Source organism: Gossypium raimondii, chromosome 7 (assembly GCF_025698545.1).
Source record: "Gossypium raimondii isolate GPD5lz chromosome 7, ASM2569854v1, whole genome shotgun sequence".
In the NCBI taxonomy this organism is placed as follows: Eukaryota; Viridiplantae; Streptophyta; class Magnoliopsida; order Malvales; family Malvaceae; genus Gossypium; species Gossypium raimondii.
The window spans coordinates 46,733,316-46,743,911 of NC_068571.1; the positions used below are offsets into that span (position 1 = coordinate 46,733,316).

Here is a 10,596-nt window from a genome sequence, read left to right on the forward strand (position 1 = left end):
GGTGCTTGGCTATTGATGTGCCAAAGACCCAAATTTTTTTTTCCTTTTTTTTTTCCATTTTCGTATATCAGTGTTATATAATTTTAAAAAAATACATGAGTTCCACTCATTGACAGGCCAAAACTCAAAAAATTAATTTTTTTAAGTCTGATACAATTATTAGACAATCATGGGTGCAAAATACGAGTAGATTCCTACTATTAACAGACCACAACTCAATTTTACTGTTCTTTTTAAGTTATTTTGGTGATTATTTTTATAAATATAATATTTTTTTAGAATATTTTAGTAAAATAGCCGAGGAGTGAACATTGAAGCATGACCATTGAGGTGGTGCTGCAAAAGTGGTAGCCTTGCAGATTCTGACAGCAGAGACGCGTCTTTTCTGTTGCATGGGAATGGTTACGAAAGGAAAGGGACAAGTAGGGGGATAGCAGTGTTACAGTTGTCAGGACAATGCCCATCACCATTTTGGACTACAAATTCCTAAACCCTGTTTGGGCCTTTTCAATCGTGGAATGATTTGTTGAAAGAGAAGGTCAGCCCACACAAATCTATAGGATCCTTAACTCTACCCTATCCAAACCAAAGGAATCTAAGAAAATACAAGGTAGTAGTGATTGAAATCCGAAAATCTACGTTTAAAATTTGTTATTATTTGAAACCGAGTTAAATTCTAATTTTTATTTATATAAAAACAAATGTTTTATATTTAAATTAGTGAAAATAACTCAAAATTTTTGAAAAATTATTGTTTTTGAGAAATATTTTATGAGAAAGACCTTGAAATTTTGTCAACTAATATTCGAAGTCATAAAATAATTTTCATTTTATCAAAATAAGCCTAAAAATTAATATGAAAAAACCGAGAATCAAACTGAGTCGAACTAAATTATGATGAACAATTCAAAAAATTTTTAAAAATTTGATCGAATCAAATCGAACCGAACCTATACCACCCCTAGAAGGGATACAATTATTCAATTCTCTCTTAATTCCTTTTTCTTGTTCTTATTTAATCCACTTTTTAAACCATATATATTAGTTTGAAATTTTAATTTACAAAAAACCAAATTTTATATATATTTTAATAAATTTTAAATTTTTATGTAATATAAATAATTTTATGAACTGAAAACCGATAAATTGATGGGTTGGAAGTTGGAGGGTTTTTTACATAAATAGGTTGAAAAAAAAAATTTACTGAAATAGGGTGTCAGAAAAAGTATTTACCCAAATGGGTTACTTTTTTCATTGGAGCCTATTAGATAGGCGCCAATGAATAAAATAATAATAAATTTTTTTTTGAATAAAATATAATTTTATACTTTTTCGGGTTAGTATAGAACCCGTATAATACATAGTATTGGCGCCTATCTGGGAGGCGCCAATGGTGGTGCCTACCTGGGAGGCGCCAATGGTGGTGCCTACCTGGGAGGCGCCAATGGTGGTGCCATTCTGAGAGGCGCCAATGGGCCGACCCGGGCTTGGGCCTATGATTTTTACCCGGGCCGGGTCTGGACAAAATTTCAGGCCCATATTTTGGGCCGAGCCCGGGCCTAGGAGTCGGGCCGAAAAATTTTTTTGGGCCCGGCCCGGCCCATGGACAGGTCTAGGTGCCAATGAAGGCCTCATAAATTTAGGATTATGTTATAAATTTTTGTGTTTGTAATTATTTAAAATTTAATTTATTAGTAATAAATTACTAAATTACTAATAAGTTACTAATAAATTTATAACATAATCCTAATTTACTAACAAATTAATTATAAAATAATTACAATATTCATACAAAAATTACAATATTACAATATATATCGACATTACAATATTCATACAAAATTATAATATTACAATATTCATACAAAAAATTGCAATATTCACACAAAATTATAATATTACAATATTCATACAAAAAATTACAATATTCATACTAAATATAGATAATTTATAATTAATAATTAATAACAAAAAATTGCAATTTTATATGAATATTGTAATTTTGTAATTTTGTATGAATATTGTAATATTATAATTTTGTATGAATATTGAATGTCAAGATATATTGTAATATTGTAATTTTTGTATGAATATTGTAATTATTTTATAATTAATTTGTTAGTAATTTAAGATTATGTTATAAATTTATTAGTAACTTATTAGTAATTTAGTAATTTATTACTAATAAATTAAATTTTAAATAATTACAAACACAAAATTTATAACCTAATCCTAAATTTATGAGGCCTTCTACGCCATAGACCGTCCATGGTCAATTGGCCGACCGATGGCCCGCTTGAAATATAGGAGGGTTACTCTAATACAATAAATATATTTTTATTTTTATTTTAAAATACTTTTTTTTATTTTTAAAATTTTTTGGTGTTTATTGGACAAAATTTTAGGCCCATATTTGAGCGGGCCTAGGAGTCGGGCCGAATTTTTTGGGCCCGGCCGCCCATGGACAGTCTAGTAATGCCGCCTCTATAAGGCACCTTCATTGGCGCCTCTCTATGAGGCACCTTCATTGGCGCCTCTCTATGAGGCACCTTCATTGGCGCCTACCTGATAGGCGCCACCCGACCCGACCCAACCTGTTGACCGTATTTTGACCCGTATTTTTAAAAAAAATTATTAAAAGAATATAAAAAAAATATTTTATTCAAAAAAAAATTTATTATTATTTTATTCATTGGCGCCTATCTAATAGGCTCCAATGAAAAAAGTAACCCATTTTGGTAAATACTTTTTCTGACACCCTATTTCAGTAATTTTTTTTTTTCAACCTATTTATGTAAAAAACCCGAAGTTGGAACACCCATCAAGCCGAAAAAGCTTGTTTTACAGTGATTTTCTTAGTCCAATCACGGGTGTATAAGATAATGCTACTTTATTTAATAAAACCCTAAATTGAAAGAAGCTCTGCTTGGAGATGTCCTTTTTTGGTTGCAGATTAAACCTCATACTTCCCAAGCAGCCCTCCTCCTTCCCACTCGCCGCTTTGACTCGCTCTCAAATCAGGTTCTACTCTACCAATGGCGACGATAACGACGACGTTAGTAACAAAGGTAACCCAATGTTCCAACTTAGTCTCTGGTTAATTCACGAGGTACTTTAGGAATAGTAACGTTTTTCAAAATTGGATTCTTGCAGAGCTGAAAAGGCGAATACAGAAGTTCCTTGATGGCGATGAAGATGCTATACCTTCAATCTTTGAAGGGATTCTGAAGAGGAAGTTGTCAGGGAAACATGAGGAAAGTGATGATGAATTGATGAAAGAGATTCGCGGTGAATGGAAACAACCTCTAGATGATGCTGACGATCTAGAATTCGATTCTGATTTGACCGACTCTTCTGGTACTGATGGAGACTAATTGTAGGTCAGCAAGGTGCATTTTCTGGATGATCATATCTTATGAAACAAAATATGAAGATATTAATCATTTATACTTGGAATGATCAAGGGAGTAGGGCCATTTTATTCTATTTTCCTAGAATCCTGCTGTTTATTTCTTTAGTGGTTGTTAGCAAATTCATTGGACTAAATCATCAATTTTTAATTTAATAGTACATTGAAGATGTACAGTGATACATTCTTAATACTGTGGTGAAGATAGAAAAGCCCTTGGGAAAGGTGTCAGTTCTAGAGGGCTGGGGATGTCTGAAAATATGCTGATTTTTCTAAAAGTATTTTTGTATTATGAGTTAGATTATATTTTGTTTTTTTAAATGAGTAAATTAATCTATGTATATTAGAGCAAAGAACAAACTTATGTTTTTATTAAAAATTGCAACCATTTCTATTTGTTAAAAATTATTTCTCATATGTTAGAATGAGGTACACATGTAACTACTTGATTATTTTGTCAACTGCAAAATTCAATTCTAGCATTGCTTCTAAGAAGTATTTTTGGGACAAAAAACACTTTTAAAGAGAAGCTAAAATTTTTTTAGGCCAATTTTTAAGGTTTAAAAAGTATTTTTTTTCTCAAAAAATATATTGTTTAGTAATATTTTAATCTCAAAAGTGTTTTTTATTACAAAGATGTTTCTTACTGGTCTTAATTTACTCATTTTCTTGAGTAAAAAAGACATGCATTTTGACACCTCGTACAAAATTTTTCACCATACTCTCAGGGTTTGTATTCTATTCATCAACTAAGACTTTTAAGTTGTTCCATGATTCAAGGATGAAGCCAGCCTTAAGTTTTCTTACCAATCCATCTAAAGGTTGAAACCCTTACATTATGAGGTCGTTTTTCAGGTGGCATGGATTTCGGTATTCCCCTAGAAACGAAGTGAGACTGGCATTGTGGGCTGACCTTCTCTTTCAACAAATCATTCCACGATTGAAAAGGCCCAAACAGGGTTTAGGAATTTGTAGTCCAAAATGGTGATGGGTCTTCTCCTGACAACTGTAACACTGCTACTACTTGTCCCTTTCCTTTCGTATCCATTCCCATGCAAAAGAAAAGACGCGTCTCTGCTGTCAGAATCTGCGAGGCTGTCACTTTTGCAGCACCACCTCAATGGTCATGCTTCAATGTTCAATGTTCAATGTTCACTCCTCTTGCTTTTCCACTATTTGCTTTATTTCTGATTTGAGCAAATTCGTTTTAAAAAATCGAAAAAAAATTAAATTTTAAGTTAATTAAATTGATTTATTTGAATAAACTCTATTTTAAGTGTTAAATTTGAATCAAGTTAAATTTTATAATTTAAATAATTTAAATAATGAATTGATATAAATATTCGATTGATCTCTATTAATTTTGAAAAATAATAAATTAGTCCTTCAATAAAAACTATAAAATAATTTAAAATAAATTTTAAAATTTAAAATATTTATAAAAATTTTAAATTTTAATTAATAATTTAAGTTTATTAAATTAATTTATTTTATTTTTTAAAATATATATAATTTCAAATTTATATTCTTTAACATTATATCATAATAAAATTTAATTTCATATATCACTCAATTTCATCCCATTCCATCCAATTTGAAATAATTTCAAATCAAAGTAGAATTATAAAATAAGATTAATAAACTTATTTAACCCAGGAATTTTTTCGTAAAACTCACCCTAACCCAATTACCCCCACCTATAGACAGGACAAGAGATACGATCAAAGAAAATAGACAACTTAGAACCACACACAAGAAATACACCAACCCGACCATCACTTGTCAACATCATATTACAAATAGGTGTGCCTAATTAGTCTGTCTCCCACCATTCCAGTTAGTACTTATCCCTTACAGGATCTTTGGTCGAGTTATATTTATAAAAATAACTTATGTTTAAAAATAATTATCAAAATAACTTAAAATTAACAGTATTCACTCTTTTTTTGCACCAATAATTACCTAATCATTGTGTCAGACTTAAAAAAATTATTTTTTTGGGTTTTGGCCTATCAATGGCCAGAACTCATGTATTTTTTTTAAAAATTGTATAATACTGATATATGAAAAAGGAAAAAAAAGAAAAAAAAATTTTTGGATGCTGGCCTATAAATGGCCGGCACTCAATAAACAGTAAAATTTTTTTCTTTTTTTTTCGTGTCAGAGTTAGATATAAAAATACGAAAAAAATTTAAAATTTTTTTTTTGGGTGCCGGCCTGTCAAAGGCCGGCACCCAGTGAACAGTAAAATTTTTTGTGTCAGAATCAGATATAAAAATACGAAAAAAATTTAAAAATTTTTTGGGTGCTGGCCTGTCAATGGCCGGCACCCAGTGAACAATAAAAATTTTTTTTTTTTTTTCGTGTCAGAATCAGATATAAAAATACGAAAAAATAAAAAAATTTTGGGTGCTGGCCTGTCAATGGCCGGCACCCAGTACACAGTATAAATTTTTTTTTTTTTTCGTGTCAAAATCAGATATAAAAATACGAAAAAATAAAAAATTATAGGACTTGAGAGATTTTAATATACAAACTAAATTCTAAATTTACAAAAAATATATAGGACTTGGGGGATTTTAATTTTGTAATAGTAAATAGCAGGAAATAGAATTTTTTTTATTTTTTTCGTATTTTTATATCTGATTCTGACACGAAAAAAAAGAATTTTTTTTACTGTGTACTGGGTGCCGGCCATTGATAGGCCAGCACCCAAATTTTTTTTTATTTTTTTCGTATTTTTATATCTAATTCTGACACGAAAATTTTTTTTTACTGTTCACTGGGTGCAGGCCATTGACAGGCCAACACTAGACCTGTCCATGGGCCGGGCCGAGCCAGGAAAAAAATTTCGGCCCGACTCTTAGGCCCGGGCCCGGCCCGAAATATGGGCCTAAAATTTTGCCCAGGCCCGGCCCGAGAAAAAATAATAAGCCTGAGCTCGGCCTGGCCCGACCCGATTTTTAATAAACACAAAAAAAATATTTTAAAAATAAAAATATTTTTAAAGTATTTTAAAATTAAAAAATTAAAAAATATATTTATTATATTCGGGCCGGGCCGGGCCGAGCTCGGGCCAAAAAAGTTGAGCCCGAGCCCGACCAAATTTTTAAACGGGCCTCATTTTTTTACCCAAGCCCATATTTCGGGCCTATATTTTTACCCGAACCCTCCCATATTTCGGGCGAGCCGTCTGGCCGGGCCGCCCGGCCCATGGACAAGTCTAGCCAGCACCCAAATTTTTTTTAATTTTTTTTCGTATTTTTTTATCTGACTCTGACACGAAAAAAAAAGGAAAAAAAATTTTATACTGTTTACTGGGTGCCGGCCATTGACTGGCCAGCACCCAAAATTTTTTTTCTTGTTTTTTTCTTTTTCGTATATCAGTATTATACAATTTAAAAAAAAATACATGGGTTCCGGCCATTGACAGGCCAAAACTTGAAAAAATAATTTTTTTAAGTCTGACACAATGATTAGGCAATCATTGGTGCAAAAAAAGAGTGGGTACTGTTCATTTTAAGTTATTTTAGTGATTATTTTTAAATCTGAGTTATTTTTGTAAATATAATATTTTTTTGAGCTATTTGGTTAAAAGAGCCTAGATTCTTTTTTACCCTCTCCTAACTGTGACACTATCTCCAAGACCTACAATGGCCAAATTGATTCACATTTGATCCAAAAAATTCATATTTTTATGTATATGTTGATAAAAAATTTATATTTTGAGTTTTAAATACAAGTGTTGTCGATTAGTCAGACTCCACCCAAAAAAATAATATGTTTTAAAGAGGAGAGCGATGCCGCTGATTGGTCAAGGGCACCAGGTATTTACTACAATCTTTACTTAATTTTGTGAATATTAACCCTTTTAAGTATTTATTTATTTATTTTATATTATCAAAGTAAAAAACCGCTTTTTGAGAATACAAAGTGTTTTATCATTGCACTCAATACTTGTGTAGTTATTATAGGTTATTTACGATTTAGGGTTGTGGCTTTTTTAGGTTAAAATATGCCATAAGTCATTGATTTTCTGTATAATTGGAATTTAGTTTATATATTCTTATTTTTAGGAATTTAGTTAATCTATTTTTCAAATTTCAAAATTAAAGTCCAATTGTTACACAATTAAAATTATTTTTAAAAATTCAATTTCATTACAACATTATTTTTAATTACATTGCTATCAAGTAAGTTATTTTTTATTTTAAAATGTCACATTAATAAATTTAACAAAAGCAATTTAAATTTGTTAACAATTTAACCTTTTAATAAGAAAATGATAGTATTCGTTGGAAATGGTTGAATTTATAGTTGCAACGTGAGTTTCATTTTCAATAATTATAGCAATTTCCAATTTCTTGGTAGTTTAAAGTCATCTATATTCTTTATCCATATGATATATACAAAAGCATCGGTCTGAAGCTCATTAAAAATAATTATAATTTATTAAAAGTTGTGATAATAAAATATTTAAAAATAATTATCATTTTGTTTATAATCTTTAGTTAAAAATATTGTAATAATTTTAAAATAAAATTATAATTTGAATAGAATTCTGAGTATAAAGTATAGCAAAAATATTTTGAATTATAACTAAAATTATAATTATTAGTTAAAAAAGTTTGAAGTAAAAATAAATTGTGTTAATTTTATTGATGTAAAATAAAATTATTACTTAAATCAATTTTAAGTACCTTAATTATAACTTAATTGATCTTAGAATTCATTATGTTAATTAGTTTTTTTAATAAGATTACCTTACATAAATTAAACCTATATTGTATGTTGAATAAGTTAAAAATGTTTTAATTATGATTTGAAAATTTTTATTATAATATTTGAATTAATAAGTTAATATATTTGAATTATATTTAATAGTTCGACAAAAGATATTATTTTATGTTAATTACTACAATTCAAAATATAATAATTAAAAAATTAATTAAATATTGAACATATAATATCACGTGCACCGCATGTGACATTAGAAGTTAACAACATAAAAACATGAGTTTAGAAAATCTTTTGAACCGACCAAAATATCATCATTTTCATCATATTACTATATTGACATTTAAAAATAATTATAGAATTTAATTTAGAATTATTAGTTTAAAAGTTGACGTAAAATAGAATTTGTGGTAATCATACATTTATAATTACACTTTTAAAAATGATTATAATTTAATTTACAAATATTAGTTAAAAAGAGTTTGATGTAAGTAAAATTTCGCTAGTTTTAAAATAGAATTATTACTTGAATAGAACTCTAAGTATAAAATATAATATAATTTAATTTACTATTGTTAGTTAAAATAATTATAGTTTAATTTTGACACTATTATAAAAATGATTTTCTTTAAAAAATGTTGTGTTAATTTTATTTATGTCAAATAGAGTTATTAATTGAATAAAACTCTAAGCATTTAACCATCACTTAATTAATATTAGAGTTATATACCAATTAAATTATACTTTAGTTTTATAAATAACATTTAAGTAGTTAGTTATATTCAATCAAGTAGCATCTAAGAAAAATTACTAGTAAAAAAATAAAGATTGTAACAATAATAAGTAAGAATTATAAAAAAATGAGATTAAAGCAATGGTTTTCGAAGAAGCAATATCAAATCATATTGAACAACAATAGTATCAAAGAGAGAATATTATTTTAATTGATGATGAAGTAGTATTATATTATGATGCTATTTTTAATTTTTTTGTAAGTTGTTTATACTATGTGAATCAAGTAATCTTAAATCCATTTATTTATTTATTTATGCATTTTTACTGAATGCTTTTTTAATTCAGTTAACCGTATGCATTCACTTAATTTGTTGCATTTTCTTATAAGGGTTGAATTGATTTTTTAAAATTTTTTTTTTTTACTGAATGCTTTTTTTTACCCTTAAACCTATATAAATATCACCACCAAAGATCCCATTGTATACACTTCTTGATGTAGGGCAAATGAGGGATTAATTCTTCCTCTTTTCCACTCTTCGACCACCATATACCATCTTTGGGCTATTTTGTCCACCCTCATCCCAATCCTTGACGACTCTCCACCTTCTCCTTTATTGAAATCTTACATCAACAGAACTTAATGGGTGTTTGGGACGCTCCAATATATATACAAGAAATTGGTGCAAAGTCATTTATTTTTAACTATATTTATAATAATTTTTGGTACCAAAAGTCGCATTTAAATAATTATGTCAAGAAAACACAAACTTTTCCGAAGGATTCAAATCCGTAAGCTATAATCTTTTTTATGAAAAGAAAGGGCCAAAGAGGGTGTAATTTGTCATTACTTATAAAGTCTCAATTTCATTTCTCATCTTCACTATTCTATTTTAATTGCTTAATTACAACTTTACTGCATCCTTAAAACATATACAAGTTTTAAAAATAAGTGATTCACGCTTCATAATTTTGTGCCATTTTTCAAGTATACATTCTAACAAATTAAACCATATATTTTCTTTATAATTACTTAAACCCCGATATTTTTATATTGATAATTTTCTTTTAATATTGTATAGCATATTGTTATAATGCTAACTATTATTAATCCATTAATGATTCGTTAGTCTGTCGGGTCAGGATTCACATTCTGTATGGGTTTGCATATGTATAGTGTTTCTAAGGCAAGCCCAAATGCGTAATACATAATATGGATTCGCCTACATATGGTCCGAATCTTTGTGTATGCGAACTCACTTCGAATATACGCGTGTTAATATTAAAGTAGGATACATGTCATCATGCATGAAAACCTACTTATTAAATATTTATAAATATTTGTTTGATTAAAATGTTGGTCAAATTTTAGGAAAAATTCAATAATAATAACACTATATAACTCATAAATTAAAGATTAGATTGTCATTATTAGATTTTAAATTTTGAGATGAGACCAAAGCCCTATCCTCCTCTTAATAAAAAATCTAATAAAATATTAGGGTTTAGCATATCATAAAGGATTGGAAAGATACAAAATCAAACTCGTATCTTATCCTAGAATATCAATCTTTCTTGATTTCATTATATAATTTCCATACTTTTATGTTTGACTTTGATTTTGTATAGCCTTTTCTCTGTTATGAACTCGAGGCAATCTTAAGTATAATTAGCATTAACCTTCCCCTAATCCCTGAAAATTTTAGTTTATTTTGAAT

The 10,596-nt window shown here is 28.5% G+C and overlaps 1 protein-coding gene across 3 annotated transcripts; it reads left to right on the forward strand.

Annotated features, from left to right (window-relative positions):
* The first annotated feature begins 2,850 nt into the window (after positions 1-2,850).
* On the forward strand, positions 2,851-4,581 carry LOC105787061 (uncharacterized). Of its 3 annotated transcripts, none has more exons than XM_012613520.2 (3): positions 2,851-3,068; positions 3,154-3,380; positions 4,265-4,581. In XM_012613520.2, exons 1-2 carry the CDS (start codon positions 2,933-2,935, stop codon positions 3,372-3,374), a joined length of 357 nt encoding a protein of 118 aa, XP_012468974.1. In that variant the 5' UTR covers positions 2,851-2,932; the 3' UTR covers positions 3,375-3,380; positions 4,265-4,581. The 3 variants fall into 3 exon arrangements, with proteins under 3 accessions (XP_012468974.1, XP_012468971.1, XP_012468966.1); XM_012613517.2 differs by having other exon boundaries at positions 2,852-3,068; positions 3,154-3,389; XM_012613512.2 differs by lacking the exon at positions 4,265-4,581 and having other exon boundaries at positions 2,854-3,068; positions 3,154-3,591.
* Positions 4,582-10,596: the final 6,015 nt, after the last annotated feature.

Excerpts from the sequence above, each read along its gene's own strand:
- LOC105787061 (XM_012613520.2), top strand. The coding sequence starts at position 2,933 with ATGTCCTTTTTTGGTTGCAGATTAAACCTCATACTTCCCAAGCAGCCC. Across the intron at positions 3,069-3,153 it reads CGACGACGTTAGTAACAAAG|AGCTGAAAAGGCGAATACAG; the intron begins GTAACCCAATGT and ends GGATTCTTGCAG.